The sequence below is a fragment of the Anopheles coustani genome, chromosome 2 (assembly GCF_943734705.1).
Source record: "Anopheles coustani chromosome 2, idAnoCousDA_361_x.2, whole genome shotgun sequence".
Taxonomy (NCBI): domain Eukaryota; kingdom Metazoa; phylum Arthropoda; class Insecta; order Diptera; family Culicidae; genus Anopheles; species Anopheles coustani.
In genome coordinates this window covers 68284727-68304488 of record NC_071289.1, presented here as the reverse complement: position 1 = coordinate 68304488, position 19762 = coordinate 68284727, and the positions used below count along the sequence as shown (strand labels likewise).

Genomic DNA, 19762 nt, shown 5'->3' with positions numbered 1-19762 from the left:
AGTTCAGGGAAATCTATCAAACAAGTTTGCAAGTACGTCGCCTGATGGGATATGGCGTTTTTTGGCATTGAAGGAGAAGACTAAAGTGTCTATACTTAAAAGGAATTTTAAAACATTCTTTGAATTTGTCGGATATGCCGCGACTTAAAGATGGATCTGTTATTGTTATGTGTCGACATCTTCATGAACCGAATCTATGGGGCTTCCCTTGAGTTTCAATACTTTATTATTCCAATATTAGCGCATTGTTAATATGGGACGAGGCGAAGTTCGTTGGGTCAGCTTGTCAGTATATAAAGAGAAAAACGCCAGCTTGCAAGCAAGTTTAATCTTTGCTTCCAACTGGAAAACATTTCAATAAATATAGAACCCGTTATATATTGGAGACCCCGATCGAACAAGAACCAGAAAAGGAATCCATGATGAAACCTCAGAATCAGAATACCCCATCATCTAATGGAACGCAGCCTAACGAACCGCTTGTCAAGGCAAAAATTAATTTCCCGGATTTCAACGAGGAAGATCGAAACGTGATTAATCTGCTTAGAAGCCGCATTTTGCGTTAACCTCATCAAATCGGATCGACAAATGTTCAACGCCGTTGTCGTCGCACTTGGTACCAGAGCAAAGCACCTACACTGCACCCATAAAGTCAGTACACAGCAGGCTAAAACAGCAACAAAGACCATTTACTTTGAGAGGAACAATTATTATGAAGAAGTAAAAATGAGAGATGGCTCCATGCACTATTCTCATCATTTTTATGTAATTTGGCCGCGATACGAGTTTGGGTTTCTGAGATATGGTCAAAATTGTGCCTCAGCACCCTAAACACGCACCAAAAAAGTGAGTACACAGCACAATGTTTCATTCGTACATTCATAAATTAGGGTAAGTGCACCCATAGTGGAGCTAGTACCAATAGTGGTGTTAGTGGAATAAAATCCTAGCTCTACGCCGATATATAAACAATGGAGTTATTTGTTCTTCTATGAAATGTTCTTTGATCTTCTGCGGAGTGTTCAAAAGATGAACCATCTCATTCCGTAATATAGAAGCTCCAAAATTCATATTTTCAAAACAGGTTGTCCCAACATGCTGCATTCCTTAAGAATCTATAACGAATATCATGATTTCCCTAAGGCTATAAATCACTGCAAAATCATTAAAACTATATAATTTCGCTACTTACATACTCCAATATAATTGATTTACACGAACTTAGTGCATTTTAGCATAATTTTATTATATTTTCATAGTTTTTACCATAGTGCCACTATAGGCACAAAAACCCAAGTGGTAAAAGAGTAAATGAGGCCCCGGCCGCCATGTTTTCGATCGTGGCTACACCTCTTGTGGACGTTTAAACTGCATGTATGCAATTGGTGATACATTAATTCGTTAAATTCAACCTACGAGTATTTGAACCGTAGTGTGTACCGTTAATTTCGGCTACGCAATCAACCTAGCGGGTGCGGTATGAGGGGGGCCCACGGGCCCCCCTTATTTCTCAAAACTATAACAAACTCTCTTTTTCGGTAGACCTAGCGCAGTCCGCTCGCTTCGCTCGCTGCGGGCGCGCCGCCGTTTCCAAATCATTTCTTCGGCTAAACTCATTGTTTCATGCTGTCCATCATGTGTGGTATAGTTTACTTACTAGTAACATAACATGTAAAAGTATATTAACCCGCATTCAACCTCCACTGCGTGATTAGTTTAAACCGTTATGGTCTTTAAAGCGAACCGTTAGCGTTCAAAAATTCGAAACGAATGCATGTGTCGCGCTTTGCATAGCTTCAGGCGCTAAATGTGAACCAGTAGGAAGAGGAGAATCTAGCCCGGGGCCTCATTTACTCTTTTACCACCCAAGTTGTTCCTATAGTAGCCATAGATTTTTTCACAAGTATATTTTAGTTTTATTCCGGTTTTTGACCAATATAATAAGGTAAATTTAGTGATTTTATTCTGTTTCTACAAAATAAACAAAGCGGAACTGGAGAGAAGGCTCAGCAGAAGAAACAGAGGACAGAAAAAAGAAAGCGGGGGAAGGATACGCTATAAAGCATATACTATAGTTTTAGCTGTAATATTAAGAGCATTTTTTATGAATTAAAATTGGACATATTTCGGTAAAACAATACAGTCTTTTCAATGACAACGCATTGGTCAAGGAGTATTTTACCGTTCTGTTTGAAATATGCTTCAAAAATAAGTTATAGTCAAAATATATTCAAGTTTTTCGTACTACCACCACTATAGGAACACGATACCACAACTATAGGAACCATACCACCATAATAGGAGCAACCGACTAGGAAGAAAAATACGCTTTTTTTCCTGTATTTTGTATGGTTTACGGTGAAAATAGATGTTTTTCAGAAGAAAAGTCATGTTTCGATCATAATTGATTCAAATATGTAGAATATTGTGTTCTTAACACTCATTAATAACACCTAATTGGTATTTACATTACTAAGTGCACCACTATTGGTACAGTTACCCTAATTATCTTAAGTGAAATTAAAAAGTCAATACTTTTTCCGGTAAAAGAGTAAATGCGGAACTTAAATATATTACCAAATTCCGTTATTTTCTCATTCAAAATGAGTTTGAGTGGGTAAAGCGCCTCTGATGGCAAACATTGGTACTAAAGCAGTAGTTCCAAACCTCGTTTAGTCGGAACTTGGTGCACAGTTATTTGTTTACAAAAAATCTCATCAATGTCTCTGAGAGAAAGTTGTTTCTCGTAATTAGATCATTTATTTAATGGGTCAAGTATGAATATAGGTTCGGTGACTAAAAAGTTATCAACAAATTAGCTATTTCAGCAATTATGTGGACTGATTACCGAGGTGTCTTAAGCTCCTTTGATATAAAACAACCTTGACTCCCCGGCGAAAAGGCGAATTCGTATCGGAGCAATTTGACATTGAATACACTCGGGGAGTAATATGTAAAACTTTCGTAAAAGGTAACATACTTGAAACAAAGTTACGTGTCTTGAATAGACCAATCGTTTGAGGGGTCGTTTGTTAAAATCGGTTCGGGAACTAGGCAGTTATTTGCAAATCGTTTTTTTAACCTGAATTGCTTAACTTTTTCGCCCCAAGTGCTATCCCGTTCCCACACAGGTTGCTTGACATTTTCGCCTTAAGTGCTATCCCGTTCCCACACAGGTTTTTTTTCTCAAAAACAAGAATCCATTGCCTTTTTTGGATTGATCGTGGTACATTAAAAATTATATATATCCAGTTTTCGCGTGTTCGGTGCAAAATTTTCGGCCGGCTAGGCGTTAGTTGCATCGCGAACGGTGTGGTCGTATGTAGGTGAGCGCGACAGTCAAGCATAATTCGCGGGCGAGCGAAAGGAAATGCTTATCGAAGCGGTGCAGTGCCGATTGATAAACAAGACTCACTCCGTCCCTCACAGCTTATCGGTGCTTTTTTCTTTTGTTGCTTCTGTGTCGCGCCGAGCTCTGGGCGTTGATACTTCAAACGCAGTGTTCGGCGTGTGGCGGTCCTGTTTGTCGAGAGAAAACCCCGCACCGATCGTGCCGTGGTGCGTCCGCAGCGCACAGTTAAGTTTAGTACGTGCGTGTGGGAAGTGACGGTACCGCATCGTGCCAGGCGAGTTGTGGTGCGCAAAACTTGGCATAATTTATGCTGAAACCTGAACCAGTGTGACGGAACAGCAGGGCGGTGGCGATAAGGCGTTGAAGTGGCGTGCAAAAGTGCCTCTGCCTCGTGCAGCTTGCAGTGCTCCACGTACCATTAGAACCGCGTCCGGGATCACGTAACGCGTCCGGGAAGAATCCTCCCGGAATCGGTGAAACATTCCGGATGTTTGAGGTTATGCTGCGTGTGCGCCATCGGCCGGATGAAGCGGTGACACAGGATCAAGATTACGCACTGAAAAAAAGGGGGCGGAAGAGCGATAACCTGATTTCGTCGGTGATCGTCATGACCAGTCTGCGACGAGTCCAGCTTTCGGGCATAGAGGTGACCGGGACGAGTAGTCTGGCTTGGTGGGCGAGTTCGAGTGTGGGTGGTATAATGGATTGAAGATCTTTCGCGCTTCTCCTTCTACCGCCTCCCCCTCCTCAAGTTGTCGGTGGCCGGAGAACGTGCTGAAAATATTTGACCAAGGTCTACCCGAACCACAGCGCGCGCCGCAAGTCAAGTGAGAGGCGCTGCCAGGTGCGAACGCGTTTGCGTAGCTCTGCGACGTCGGCCATCTAGGGGGGAAGAGTTGGCCCCACTCATAGGAGGTATGAGATTTGTGCGGCGGCAAGGCGCTGTTCACTAGCGAGACATTCTGTCCCTTGCTGCCCCTCATCCCCAGAGTGTTGCTGTGTAAAACTACTTCACAACTAATGAGACTACTCCTGGTGTGCGCTAGTGGTTCCCTTTGCCACCATCGAAACGGCACTTACCGCCGTGTGCAAGATAATGTTTTTTTTTTATTCTTCCCTCTTTCTAGTCGTTCCGTCGCTCTCACTTTTGCAACGTGCTTCATCAGCACAATCGACGGCGACGGGGCCGGGTTTGGGTGGCCACCGCCGCTTGGCCAGCGCCCCGGACGTACGGGTCGAGAAATTGGGTCATCCGCGGTGGACGGTCCACTTTGGCCCGGTGTGCTCTGATAGCAATTTGATTTTATTTTTATTCACAACCACTGGATGTTGTGGGTTCATCGTTTGTTTTTTCTTCTGCTGGGGCCACCTGCGTGTGTTTGTGTGTCACTTTTACTCAGGATTCGGTGGCTGGAGAAAGTGTGCCCCCCGAGAATGCCACCATTTCATCATACGCGCTTTTCCTTCTCGTCAACGTCGGTTTTTCGCTGAACGTCAAAATGGTTTGTTTAGCAAAACGGATATGCGGAACGACACCGCCAGCAAAGGGAAACAAAACACAAAGGGACAGTTCTCGTCTTCCGCGAGCCTTTCGTTCGAGAACCCGCCAAACGTCACCGAAGGGAAAAACAAACATGCAGCTTTATTTACCACACAATCTTCGGCTTCCAAGGTTTTATGTACGAAAAGGGCAATATTCGTGTTGCCGTTTGCAACAGTTACAGTAAGGCCACCCGTCCCTGGGTAGGTGTTTGCTGCCGGTATTACTGGACCTTTTGTTATGGTCCCGCTGCTTGCTTGGCGGATTCGATAATTTTCACCAGTGTCTACCGTCAGTTCCGATTGCAATCGATGACACATCTTGCGCACAAACACACTTTCCGTTCGTTTCGGAACGTGTGCCAAATCCATCCTTCTCAAATAGACGCAGTGTCTGTTGGCACAAACGGGCGCGCTTAGGAGGCATCGGTGTGATCATAAGGAGAACAACACGGAGGCTCCTCCCAGTGATGCGGTAGATGATGTCAGTACATCACCGCTAGCATGCCGGTGTGTTGCTGTGCATAGCAGGCTGGGCGTTCGTATGTTGCTAAACGGTAAAGAGCACAGTCGGGTGTTGTCTTCTTTAGCAGCGGAAAAGGTATCTTGCCTGAAACAAAGCAAGCAGCCGGCGTATGCTGTTTGCTTCGGCCAGTAGTAATCTGCAGCCGATCGTCCATGCGGGAAACTGTTCCAAACTTTCCGTGCCACGCTGGTGGTATGGCGGGGAAGCTGGGCGACGCATTTCGGGCGCCGGTTCCGTTTCGCGTATTGATTGCATTTGTAGGAAATGAGAGCAATCGCGTGTGTGAGCGCTCGCGGAACGGAAGGAAAATTCGTAAAACCCGCCGATGTGTGATGATGATGATGATGTGTGCCGTGCCCGGCGTGCTCTCTGATTGAAAACTCTAAGCTGTCTGCCACCACCTATCGATGTAGATTGATTCAAATGATGGTCTACATGGGAATACTTTTTTTTGTGTGTCGGCCAGCACTTTCGCTCGTCGGTCAAGTAACCGGTGCTTCTTGTGGTCATCCTTCATCCAACGGGAGGAAAAGCCCCGCTCTTTTGTCAGAGTCACATCAGCTGTTCTAGAAACGGGTGAAAATAGCTAGTAAAACATATGCAAAAATTCCAACACGAACCGCGGCGGGCGCTTCGGATGCGCCATGTTGTCGAGGGACGGTCGAGGACGTGCTCTTTCGATCATCCATCCATCCTCCTACTTCCACCGGGTTTCGTGCGCCAATCATCTATTTGCTGCTGCGCGGAACCCGTCGGATGATATCATCGTACATCCGGTTTGGTGAATAATTCGTCGATACGTCTCTCGCGCGAGGAAACAGAAACAAAATGAAAAAAAAACAAACCATCCCGACAACGTCGCGTATCCCGCGGGAATGCAGAACCCATTCCCGATTGTGGGCCCTATTGTTACTCATTTGTTTCAATTTTGCAGACCATCTTCATCCAGTATAAACTACTGGTAGAGCAGGCCTTCTGTGGAAAGCAGCAAATCGAACGGACACGTCGTGTCGAAGATTGAAATCCGTCCACCATCGTCACGAAGATTGCCTGTTTGCAGCAGTAGGCGAGAAGATGCGACGATCGCTTAGTGTGCCTGGCACGTGTACGCGCGCTTTTGTGTGTATGTGTGTGTGTGTGTGTGTTTCTGCGTCCGGAGGCCCGGGCACGGAAAAGGGCACCGCGATGCGATGCGAGTTCAGCAACTCACTTTCAGCGCACACCGAGAGGCGCATATGAATGATGGACGGATTCGTGCTGTGTGAAATGCCAGCTTGAAGGTCAGATGTTTGCCTCCCGAGACGTCAGCACAGTGCTGCAGGCGAGCGCTTAAAATATTTGCCTAGCACGGCGAGGGAGAGAAACATTGGACCCCCTGCATCGGACCAATGTGCTGCCTCAAGGCGACACGACGAACGGATGGCAGCGGGCAGCGACTTCTGGAGAAGACCGTGCTTCCAGACAGACGATCTGCGGAGACGATCTGTGCGATCTCTCACGCATGCGACAATCCGTCACTACACGTCTCCGAATGGGGACAGTGCAAGGAAAGGCGTCTTGCTTCATGGTGATGTTGCAAAATAGTTAGTGCGTAGAATTCGGCACTTTGGTTTTGCGAAAAATACTTCCCACAAACTAGCGAAAGATGCGGTTGTAAAGTTTCAAAACTGGGACAAACAATATCCATCGGAAAGCAATAACACGATTGTTTGCTCATTTACTACGCTGGCCGATCGGGTGTTATCGTTTTACGATGTGCGCAAACCAATCAGCAGCCAAACGCTGACGTAATACATGCCCGATTAGAGGGGAGGAGCGGGGCCCAACTCTGCACGGTTACGCCGTCGTGGGTGGGAAAGATTAAAAGGCAAGAAAACCCTCTGATAATAGTTACCGACACACCGAAAACGATACTCCGCGCTGGAAAATGATGGCACCGAACGCATGAACGTTAAAAACAAAACAAAAGCCCGAACCGGGCGGGGGTATGTTGTCACAGTTTGTTAAACTGCAAATATTATTAGCGATCCTACCGATCTTAAATCATTCGAGTCATCCGCTGTTCGGAGGGAATGAAAGTGAAAGATGAAATGTCATCCCCCGCTCCGCTTGGTCTCCCAACCTAGCCTTCTCAACCGAAAGAGAGCTGATCGTCGTAATGTTTGAGCAGCGTCTTCTTACCTGTTCCAAAGATGATCGCGCGAAAGCCACTACAACTACCCTGCAGATCATCACCCCTTTTTTTCGCGAGGTAATGACATGCTCCACATGTTCCGGGTGGGCTTCTCGGTGTTGCCGTAATTTGGTCATGGCTGGCTGGCTGGCTGGCTGGCCGGGCTTGACTTGAGTCGGAGAAAAAAAGGTGTGATAAGCCCCACCCCGCACTCACACAACACCCTCTACTATGGTTCACGTATAGGCGGGGAGTGATTAAAAATACATAAACTCCTTGCACGATAAAGACATTATTTTTCGCATTTTTTTCCCCGCACGAAAAGCAAATTTCAACCAGTTATGCCGTTTGGGGTCGAGGCAGACGCCTTATCTGTTCCGATGGATGGGTGTTTTCTTTGGTAATTTTCTGATAGTATCGCCGAGATATCATGTATCAGTTGATGGCACAGGTGCGATTACACCTAATGCGGGCCACCGTTTCGTTGTCCGGTATTGTTTGAGTTCGCACCAAAACATTTCCTTTTGCTTTTTCATATTTGATCAACAAAAAAAAAGGGCGGGACAGTTGAGAGTAAAATCGTTGCCGTGAATGATATATTCAAACCATAACGAGCTCTGACTCACAAGATGATGATGCTACACCAACCCGTATGTAATGTTTTTATGTCTTCGATTGATTCGTTTGATGATCGTTAGCAGGATCTTTGCAGCAGTTGAGTCATATTCCATGGTGTGTTGAGTCCACTCCATGATGGACGTTAAAAAATTAACCACCAGCTACACGGGTCTTATCACCGGTGACATACAGAAATGCACAGCTGGTTCCTGATAAGTACATGCGGCACACAGTCGCAGGGAATATCAAAAGCGCGATTAGTGATTGAAGGGACCAAGCGAAAAAAAAAATAGCAGCGACGTGAAGAAAATGACGTGATCCAATAGTAGGCTGACGGTGTTTTTACAAAATGAACAGTGGCAGCAATCCATGACCGTATAAGGGAGTTTGCGGACGGATTTCCTCCAGCCCAAAACCCGGTCGATGATGATGTATTTCCTCGGTAAAAGTGGGCGCCTATCTTTATCTAATGCTTATCTCTTCCACCGCAAGGTTTTAGGTTAACATTGTGATCCCGACGTGTGACGTCTCCCTCAGCGTGTGTTAAGTCGTCCTGTAGACCGTATCCTATGTGTGGTGTGTGCGTGCGTGCGTCCGGGTGTTAACCGTGTGTGCCGATCCATGACGTGGAGCATCGATATTTTTCGATAAAGAATCAAACGAAATAGTACAACGCGGGCTTAAACGCAAAGGTGTTTGAAGAAAGTGAAACGACCGGAACGGTATTTGATAGCGCACTTGTTCGCAATAGTGAAGATTATCGTCGGCGATCGTCGTCGTGGTGGCACCGGCAAACGGTAGTGAACATCGGCGACCAGCAAGATGTCGTTTCGTGTGGTGAGAAGTTCCAAGTTCCGGCACGTGTACGGGCAGGCGCTGAAGCGCGAACAGTGCTACGACAATATTCGCGTGTCGAAGAGTAGCTGGGACTCGACGTTCTGCGCGGTCAATCCGAAGTTCCTGGCCATCATCGTCGAGTCGGCCGGGGGCGGTGCCTTCATCGTGTTGCCCCACAATAAGGTAAGGTTCAGTGTGAACCGACAAAACCTCTAAGCCAAGCGATCGAAAAAGTATTTAACCCGTCCAAATAGGACTATTGATATCAAGACGATAACTATAGATATCAAGTTAGCCTTGAGGCTTAAATAAACAAAACATGTATATAAACCATTGGGCTGATATAAAATACTTCTTGCGAAAGGTTCTTGAATGTCTTTTCTATCATTCATATGTCCAAATATAAAATAAAATAAAAATGAGGAGGTAAGCACAAAAATTATAAGAAAAAATAACGACCACGAAAGGTGTTATCTAACTTATTAAAAAGAGATGTTCCCTACTTTGCAATACACATCAGTGATCATGTTAGAAAGTGTGTCTGAAAATATGGGCTAAAACTATCGCAAATAAATACTACCCCGGCCGGTAGTTTATGCAAAGTGTTCGACGCATCCCTTCCCAGAATGCACGCACGCACGACGAACGAACGCTCGAAAGTGCCTAACTGGTCCACCTGATCAGCGAAAACGCAAGAATGACTCGCTCCCATCATCATCGTCGTCGTCGTCGCCGAACGCGTGTTCGGTGGAAGCTGTGTTTAACCGCCGAAAAGTGTGTACCGAAATAGCACCTTCTGTCCGGGCCTAAAAATAGACACATTCCGCTGAACGTAACTTCGATTTTCCGCACCACCCGAGACCCGAGCCATGATGACGATCAGCAGCGTGTTCCGCCAAGGGACGGCAAGGCAAATCGGGGAAGTTTTTTGGTTTCCCCCAGCGGAGTGGACGAACGTGTCGGATGTTGAGGAAGGACTGGGCTGAGCAAAATCGCCCGCTCCCCATTCCTGCGCCATACTGACTCATCGGTCGGTGGGCGCGCACACACGTAGCGCGTTTTCTTTTCTTCGACTTGGGCCACCACCACCATCTCCTTGGGCGGTTAGGAAAAGCGCACGCTTGTCTTCGGTAGGCCGTGTGCGCAATCCGTGCGGGGCGTGCGTTTTCTTTTCGGCCGGACATCGAACAGCTCAGCCAACGCAGAAGCCGTCGGTAGCCTCAGCACGCCTCAGACGGTTCAAGTGGATTTTCCCGTTAAGGCCACGATCGATGTGCACGCGGATCGCTGTCGATGTTTTTCTTTCACCCATCACACACCCCGCGTCTCGATCACTGGAGGAAAATGGGAACCAACCTCGGTTCTTTTTCTCCCCCGAGCAAAGCAAAAGGGTGAAGGTTTTTCATCTAAGTTGAAGGTTATGTCGGGTGAGATGGTTTTTCTAATCATAGCCTAAAATCCATAGAAGCATAAATACATGTTTTAATGAATTTACATTATGCTCTATATTTGTGTGTTACAAAAATTGTCTGAGTTTTATCCCTATATCAACAGGACCTCATTGGTCATTGGATAATTAGTGGTATTTGCATATTTCGCGATAATTATTTTATTTTCAGTTTCTGTTCATTTGTCACCGAATGATATGAAGTTTTTTTTTCAACTTCGCAACAATTGTTCGTTTTCAAAAGTGTTCATTTTTACAAACTATTGTGAAAATCATTTTAAATAATGGCCCTCAACTTTATAAGGCCTTCAAAATTTCTGTTTTAACTTTGTTTATACCTCCAAAAATTAATTTCTAGAACAATAATGTCATCAAGCGCCGTTTTGTACGTTTTTCAAGTTTCTTCTAGTTGTGTATTCGTTGGGAAATTTTTATCCGCTACTTGTTTATAGAAACTGTCGATCTCATATGTCTTGTGAGTTTAGAAACTTGTCAAAATAGTTTTATTTCCAGTTAAACACGTAGCAAGAAGATTTGAACCCGTCGTTAAACATAAAAATGTAGCCCTTCCGAAAATTTGCGGCACACGAATGGAATAAATTCGATTGATGAACACAATACAAACGAAGAGGCACGTTTGTCACAACAAGTAATTTCATCGGTGCGCAATTATTTGCAGTCGTTGTTTACTTCGGATGGTCAATTCCTTTTTTATTTATTTTGAGACATAAATTGAGGTGTGAAGCGATAATATTTACCATTTTCCTCCATTTCTGCAACGTAGTGCGATTATTGACATTCGATGTCGTTCAACGAGAAATGGAAGGACGTTGTGCAACGGAAAAGAAGTGTGGATCCCCCGTTGGGCTGGCGCACATCCAAATGTTTGAAATAAATTTCATTTCATTTGCATCGACGCGATCATCATCCCGATCGTGCGAGAAAGAAGGGCAGGACGAACCAAAAAAAAAAGCCGCTGCACGCGTGGTTTAATTGCGGAAACACGCGACAGAAAGCCATTCGTTCGCACCGACGAATTCCTGACCCGGTCAGCGAGAAGGTGCCGGGAGGTTGTTTTGTTCCCCCCCAAAATGAAGCGGCAACAGGGCGGGGAAAAATCCCACCCATCGCTTGATCTCAGGACGATCGGTGGTGTGTTTGATTTTCCAAACTCTGCTCTGAAAAGGTGACGGCCAAGGTGACGCAGGTTTAACCCTTGGCTTGAACCGTCTTCTAATTCTAAGAGTATCGGCAAGGTGGATGGTGGATGGTGGTGGTGGCGTTAGTGCCGGGGAACACCCGACATGCCCGTATAAGGCGCGAGTCCGCGGATTCGGTTCGGGATGTGCGCGGCGGTGTATTAATTGTGCCGTTGGCCTCATTAGCCGGGTCCGGCCAGGCAGGGCGGCAGGGTGTGGAAGTGTTATGGTTCCCTTCGCGGACAACCCCGTTCAAGCCCTTTCCCCTTTGTCACCCGTCTCCCGCAACGGACCGATCTTGCCTTGATTCACTTTTCCGTCGTAGTTTCTGCTGAAAAAGACGCGTGGTCGCCACCCCAATGGTGGGGGGCTATTTTTATCCTTCCCACCACCACCACCAGCCCTCAATTTCTTTTCCCTCAAACCGTATCGATGCAATTGGCCTTAGCTACTCAGGTTCGTTTCTGGAAAAACAGACGTCGGCCGCGGCTTTTCACCGGAGCAAAGAAAGAAAGAACCGGCGTGTGAGGTCAGACCGTGTGGAGGGTTATTTTTGGTGTGGATGCTGTAAAATGGCATTCGGAAACGGTAAACATTTCGCTTCACGATCCCTCGATCCCGCCCGATAATGAGCATGCCAATTGTGCTGCATTTTCCGGTGGAGAAGAGCATTTTCCTTTTCCACCTTCAACCACGATGGACAGGTGCCATTTGTGCCTTTTTTGACGAGGCTTGGTGGTGCACGTGTGTGTTATTTTTATAAAGGGACGATATTCACGCCCATAATTTCGTATTAATTATAGCGGGACCAAGGGAGACCACCGTCTGGGACGTGCCGATCGGTATCATTCGTGCGCAAAACTATTTTTAAGCCTTCGGGGTTGTTTTTGAAGCCCCTCCAGAGAGCAGCGGGGGTGTTTCGTTAGTTTATTTTAATTTCTTGCATTCGAAGGCTGGAACAGTATCGGCTCTTGCGGGGTATCGGTTTCGTTGGTCATAAAGCGGTTGTAAATAAATAAATCATCGCAACGTTTTGATCTTATCAGCGGAAATTTCGGAACACGCTTAGGAAGGATTTTTTTTTTTCAAAACCAAATATTATCGGCGAACATGTTTATTACACTTCGTCATGGGGGTGGTGGGGGTTGTATGATTCATTGGCGCAAACACAACCACACAACGACTTATGCTCGGATCAACGCAACATGAGTTGGGGCTACGCAAAAGCAATATAAGCCCCTTACGCTTACAGGGAGGGAACAATAATCCTTAACCATGAGTCTTGAGAACTAAATCTTACCGTTTGTAAAGTAAATGAAGTAAAAAATGTCCCTGATCCAAAAACCCAAAAAAAAAACTCAACCGAACTCGTAAACATTAACCCGATTGAGGTTAACGTTCATTTCGTCCCTCAATGACATCCGTGCGCGTTTTCCATTGTTTCCAACCGTGCTTGTTTTTCCCGACCCGATTTTCCTAGCCGATGATCGTAACGCATTTCTCTTTCTTTCTCCACAACAGGTCGGACGCATAGCGGCGGATCATGCGCTGGTGGGTGGACACAAGGGCCCGGTCCTGGATATCGCCTGGTGTCCGCACAACGACAATGTCATCGCATCTGGGTCAGAGGATTGCGTCGTGAAGGTGAGCTTTATTCTGGTGCGAAGGGGGCCGATTCGGCGGCGGCTCAAGGTTCGTGGGTGCGCAACCTCGAGCGTTCTAAGCGAAAGTGTGTGAGAAAGTGCGCGTTTGATTGCCCTTTTTTCTGAAGATGGGGATGGAAGCGGCACACGGGCGCATTACGCTTGTTTATTAGGTCGGCGCAGTCCTGTATGTCATCGTTAATTTTCCACGCCGCAACTCAAGGGCATGAAACGATAAATCTGAAAATGAGGAAGATGGACAAGGGAATGTGTCGGCTCGTATTAGCTTCAAGCTGACGCCGTGGCTCTAGAATATTTGTGCTATCTTCTCTATTACACACGACAAACCCTTCGTATCGGTTTACTATTAATTTTTGTTTAGCCGACAACGAAAGCTGATGAGATTACTTTAGCTGCCTATTATTCTCATGTAGGACATACATTTTATGTAACATTTCATTCCATTGGAAATCGTGAAGCCAGTTGCCACCATACGATAAACTTGGTTTTGAACTTCACTTTAATTTTCTCTTGAAAACGCAGCAATATTTATGACTTGTAATGTAACAATCAAACAAAAACTAAAAAAAGATGTTGTAATGTAACAATCCGTAGTAGATGGACTTATTTAAATTGTTCAGCATAGTTTGCAACATTAGTAACAATTTACGAGGGTCAAAACCAATCATTTCATGCCCATTTAAACTTCCTTTGACTTGTTTGTTACTAAAAAGATAACCGAGTTTTTAATATGTATTGTTTGTAATCGCAGTTTCCCTCTACAATTGAGCTAAATTTGAACAGTACAAGGTTTTTAAATGATTAAGCTATTGAATAATTCCTTAAGAATATTTTATTCGAGTCATCAAAGTAGAGTTCATTGCTCTCGTTTTGATTGGCCCTCATTGAGTTTTTTTGTATCTAAATATGTATATGACTCAATAACGGAGTGAAAAGTAAAACTGTAGATATACTCAATTTTTGTACTGTTTGTTAGGGTTATACTAGCTGTAAATTTGAACACATGAAATTATCGTCATGAGCGATTGTTGCATTTTTAGTGTGTATTCGATAATTTGAATCAACATTCTAGGAGTTGTTGGTTTTAAGTTGATTTTATTATTTTTTGGAAGGTTTCGGGAAAGGTCATAACTTTTATTACTCACCATATAATTGCCTATCAAAGCTGCACAAAATAAGCCATTAAAATTTAATGGAAGTCTCAATTCCTCATGGTCTGCACAACCTAGTTTTTCCCTGATTCTCAACCACATATTTGTCAGCTTAGTGTTGAATTTTATGGGAAAAAATAACGGCAATGAATCTAATATCGATACCATACCTCTCCTGCGATTAGGTATGGCAAATCCCAGACGGAGGCCTTTCACGAACGCTCACGGAACCGGTGGTCGACCTGGTGTACCATCAGCGGCGCGTTGGCCTCGTCCTGTGGCACCCGTCCGCCCTGAACGTGCTGCTGACGGCCGGCTCGGACAACCTGATCGTCGTGTGGAACGTTGGCACGGGGGAGGTGCTGGTGCGCATGGACTGCCACCCGGACACGATCTACAGTGCGTGCTGGAACTGGGACGGCTCGCAGCTGGTGACGACGTGCAAGGACAAGAAGATCCGCATCCTGAACCCGCGCAACGGCGAGGTGCTGAACGAGGCGCTGGCGCACGAGGGTTCGAAGGCGACGCGTGCCATCTTCCTGCGGCACGGGCTGATCTTTACCACCGGCTTCAATCGGTCGTCGGAGCGGCAGTACTCGCTGCGGGCACCGGACGCGCTCGGCGACCCGATCGTGATGGTCGACCTGGACACGTCGAACGGCGTCATGTTCCCGCTGTACGACCCGGACACCAACCTGATCTACCTGTGCGGAAAGGGTGACTCCGTCATCCGTTACTTCGAGGTGACGCCCGAGCAGCCGTTCGTGCACTACATCAATCAGTTCCAGACGCCGGACTCGCAGCGCGCCATCGGCATGATGCCGAAGCGGGGTTGCGACGTGAGCACGTGCGAGGTCGCGCGGTTCTACCGGCTCAACAATAGCGGCCTGTGTCAGGTGATCTCGATGACGGTGCCACGCAAAAGCGAGCTGTTCCAGGAGGATCTCTACCCGGACACGCTGGCCGACGAGGCGTCCATCTCGGCGGAGGACTGGATCGGGGGTTCCGATGTCGACCCGCAGCTCATCTCGCTGAAGGTAGGCTCCCCGGGGGGATGGGAAGGGTGTGCGTGCGTCGCATGCATTTGAACAGGAAGACGCACAATAGCTCCATCCCGCGAAGGATATGGAACACACTGCATTAAACACACGGTGCGATGTTCATCTCCCATGGGGATGACGGCGAGCAAGGAACGACACTTGAACTAGGGATTTTAAACCTCGCACGATACTTACATCTCCCTATTCGGAACCCTCTCTGATAGTTTCCTACTATTCAAGAGGCTCCTGGAGAAAGAGGGAGAATATGTTGTAGGGTATTCAAGATCGTACATTTTCCTGTGCAGTCTAATTTATCCTCTTTTTTAGAAGGTGCTGAGATTCCAGTCACAAGGGATCGAAACATTATATCTCAGTTATCAGTCGATGAATCTCGGCCTCTAAATGTGTGCCAACGGTTTTTTGATCAGTCAATCAAGAACCAGAACACAGAAACAATGCGAAATACCACCGAAGATCGTTACTTATCGAAAATATTGTGATCCTAGCAAACATCGAAATTTGCTTTACAACACCAAAGAGAGATTAGACTCCATGTGAGCCATTTGAAGCCAACAAATAATTTTGGATAATTCAATTCAAATCCAACGATGTATCATTTTAGTCACATCCTGTTTGAATTAGAATTTTCTATCGATTTTCGAACAAAAGTCAATAGAAGACATTATTTCAATTGAAGCAATACCAAGTGCGTCCCTTTTGTCGTCCCCCATGTTGATTTGAACTATCGCTGACCAGTGACATTCTACAGCCCCTTTCTAACACGAAAGGGCAATGGGTAAGAATTGGGAATTGGGTGACTCCCGCATAACATCATACGCCTACCAGCTACCATAAAACATAACCACGCGCACAACACACACGCTTAGTTTGTAAGCTCTGTGTACCGATTCGTAGCGCTAGGGCACCTCTCTTAAACCCGCTGAAAGTAGGATCGTGTCTTTCTCGTGCAGGGCGGCTACGTGTCGCAGGCGCAGAGCACCCAGCTGACGGTGACCAAGAAGTCGAACGTGCTGGACAAGATGGCCCCGAAGGCGGGCGTCGGTGGTGGCGGTGGCGGTGGCGGCGGCCCCAAGTCGGCCCTCTCGGCACCGGGATCGGCGGGCGCCTCGGCCAACGGGTCACCGGTGACGGTCAACAATGGTACCAGCGGTGGTGGCAGCACATCCCCGGCCAACAATGGAACGCAACAGATCACGATTGGTGGCGTATCGGTAAGTCGGTTTTTAAAAAAAAGGTGACCCCAAGAGATGGCAAATGATGGTAACACATCCTCTTCGTTTGTTTTGCAGGAGCAACAGTTCGGCGAGCTGAGGACAAAGTTCGAGGAGGAATTCCGCAAGCTGAAGGCAATCATTGTGAAGCACGAAAATCGGATCCGGTCGCTCGAGGCCACGGTGAAAGCGATGACCGACCGGGGGCTTACGGACGCGGTGGACGGTGGCCTAGCACCTGCAGCACCTTCTGCCACCTCGTCGTCCCCTGCGCCACCGTCCTCGCTCCCCCCAAGCACAGACGATGCGACGCATCAGCAGCAGAACGCGGATGATGGAGGCCACTACCACAACACCAGTGTTGGCCTGGAAGGAGTCTAGAACGGGGGAGGGTCCACGAGAACAACCCCCCACCCATCCACGAGGGAGTTTTGGAAGTAGCTGCAAACCTCCCCGCCCCCATTTTGTCTCTCCTTCTCTTTGCTCCAAAAACCCTCTGCTTACCTCATAAAGCCGGCACAGTGGCGGCATTCGTCCCATTTCCTTTGCATGGTGAGGTCTTAGGTCTTTAGTCTTAGCTTTCCTACCCTGCTCCAGACCCTCCCGGATATTAGGTACTAGAAGCAGCTTCCTTTTGATTTTGCCAAACGTTGCGAACACAACGCGTCCTGAAAAGAAAGGAAGAGATAAAACCGAAGTATAAGAAATACGAACAAAAAAAGAACACAAAACTAGATGCACCCCAACCGTATCTGCCCCGTCTCTGACACGTTGTTCGTTGATGGGCCTATAGAGTTTGTAAATTAATTGCCTGCCACAGCAGAACGCAGGCGGGACAGGTGGTTGCGATTGACATGGTGGAACAAGAGAGCGGGAGAGCGCACATTTTGAAACATCCCGCAGTAGCAGGGATTGCCTTATGCTGGCAGGCGGTGTGTAAATGGCAAAGCAAACAGATTAACTTATCAAAGTAATGAAACGAACGCAACAACTATCAACTCACATCCTTCTGGCGGTAGGAATTGACGAATGCCTTTCGCTCGTTTGCCGGAAGACGTATCGGCACCGGCTGGATATGGAGGAAGTGAATTGCACGACAGAACTGCGAATCAAGCATACTAATGTTAAACATCACAAAACAAGAAAACAATGCCTTCATATGTAGGACAGCAAACCGTGTGCTTCAAGCTGCGCTGATAGAAAGAAAGAGATTTTGTACTTGTAATGTATGTTTTTTATACTAACTTTTTTGTGTCTCCACTGCGGCGGCCTTGGAGATGAAAGCATTCAGTCGTCATCGTCGACGCACATGCCTTTAGCCTAGCACACATGCCTCTGAGGGGGAGCCCTTGATCGAGTGTGACGATTGATCGAATTTGAGCGATAAGAAACAATAACACAAAAATAACGACAGACGGTTACGTATTAGAAACTAGTGCTTGGGTTGGCTGGCGGGGAAGCAGGGAAGAGACGCGAATGTGCGTCGTGTATTCCTCTCTATTATTTCTTTTCTTCATTGCGCTTTCGGTTTTGTTGTTCGGGCACAAATTCGAACAGAGAAAACGTAGGAATGATCCATTTTTGGCCAATAAGAAACAATTATAAATGAGCTTCGAAACCCGAGAACTGATACTAAATAAAAACAACACACACACACACAGAAGAAGCAAAACATAGATAGGAAAACTTTGCTAAAGAAAAATGAACAAAAAACATAACAAACAAAAGATAGAGAAAAGATCAATACAAACAGGACGGTTTAGGTGTTGGGCCTTCCTTTAGCGAGGAGAAAAGCGACTTTGCAAGCCAGGATCCAGCAAAACTGTCGAACTTTTGACACGAAAAAAAGAACCCGCGCAAGGAGAAAGATGTAAAAGAATACAAGAAGAAACATGCCCGAGGCGAACGTTGGCCGTATAGGACCATCATGCCGGAGCGGAGCAAATGTAAGGAGCGAAAATTGGATGAATGATCGGTGCGATGCGATTCATACTTATTATTAAATTAATTCTTATTACTTGTTTTTATGATTAGATAAATCAAACAAACAAAGAGAGAAAACGAGCAAAACACTGAAACAAAGGTATATTAAGTATTTTAACCTGTGTTTTCCTTTCTTTGCAACATTTCTTGCTGGATGACACGGATGAGGGTCGGGAGGGGGAGGGGACGATTATGTTCTTTCGGATGGATCGAAACAAACCCGGGAGACAAACGATGTTAGATATATAATATAATAATAGTATATTCACTTTTCAGCTTTCAATTCTATTTTATGTTGTATGTTTCAATATCATTCTCACCACTCGCTTGTTTTGTAGAGTTTCACAACTACAAGCCCGGGGGTTGGCGCATCTTGTTTGCTAGGTTTTTTTTTCTCCTTTATTTTTTTCATCGCCCCAAAATCTTATGCCGACACTATCTACGGTTGCTGCTCTACTCTACCCTATCTGCCCCGCGCGTGTGCATGTCCTTATGCGTTGGTTTGTGGGGAGTTATATATGTGTAAAGAATTTGTTTTAAAAGACCTATTTCATTGCTTACCTAGCTCCATGTTTTGTGGTTGGATTGCTTTCCAAATTCTTCCAGTATGCACTTAAACGTAAAGAAGTTACGGTAAGTTTAAGTATCTCTGCTCGCATGTTTCATGACTTTCGCTTCCTTTTTTTTTTTAAACCAGTGTACCTTTTGATGGTACTAAACTATACTGACTGAACTAGGGATAGCGTTCTTTGTGGCTTTTCGTCGTTTTTTTCTTCTTCTTCTTGTTAGTGTATGTTGACATGTTCCGTAACGGAGAGCTACTTTTCTGTACAGTACAATGTAAAATTATTCTGTGGATTGTTTTATGCACAACTAACGGTTTTTTTTCACAATTTTTTTTTCTTTCTTTCAAACAACTCGATCAATTTGGATTGCTGTAGGAACATTTTCATATCCTCTAAAAGCCAATTAGCAACTTTCGATTTAAACGATAGCAACTT

The 19762-nt window shown here is 45.9% G+C and overlaps 1 protein-coding gene across 1 annotated transcript; it reads left to right on the top strand.

Moving 5' to 3' along the window:
- Positions 1-3198: 3198 nt before the first annotated feature.
- On the top strand, positions 3199-18869 carry LOC131262670 (coronin-1C-A). Its single transcript, XM_058264724.1, has 6 exons — positions 3199-3326; positions 8701-9228; positions 13213-13335; positions 14692-15543; positions 16518-16778; positions 16857-18869. Exons 2-6 carry the CDS (start codon positions 9031-9033, stop codon positions 17157-17159), a joined length of 1737 nt encoding a protein of 578 aa, XP_058120707.1. The 5' UTR covers positions 3199-3326; positions 8701-9030; the 3' UTR covers positions 17160-18869.
- Positions 18870-19762: the final 893 nt, after the last annotated feature.

Coding starts and splice junctions, on each gene's coding strand:
- LOC131262670 (XM_058264724.1), top strand. CDS start 9,031: ATGTCGTTTCGTGTGGTGAGAAGTTCCAAGTTCCGGCACGTGTACGGG. Junction 9,229..13,212: donor TCGTGTTGCCCCACAATAAG/GTAAGGTTCAGT, acceptor TCTCCACAACAG/GTCGGACGCATAGCGGCGGA. Junction 15,544..16,517: donor CGCAGCTCATCTCGCTGAAG/GTAGGCTCCCCG, acceptor TTTCTCGTGCAG/GGCGGCTACGTGTCGCAGGC.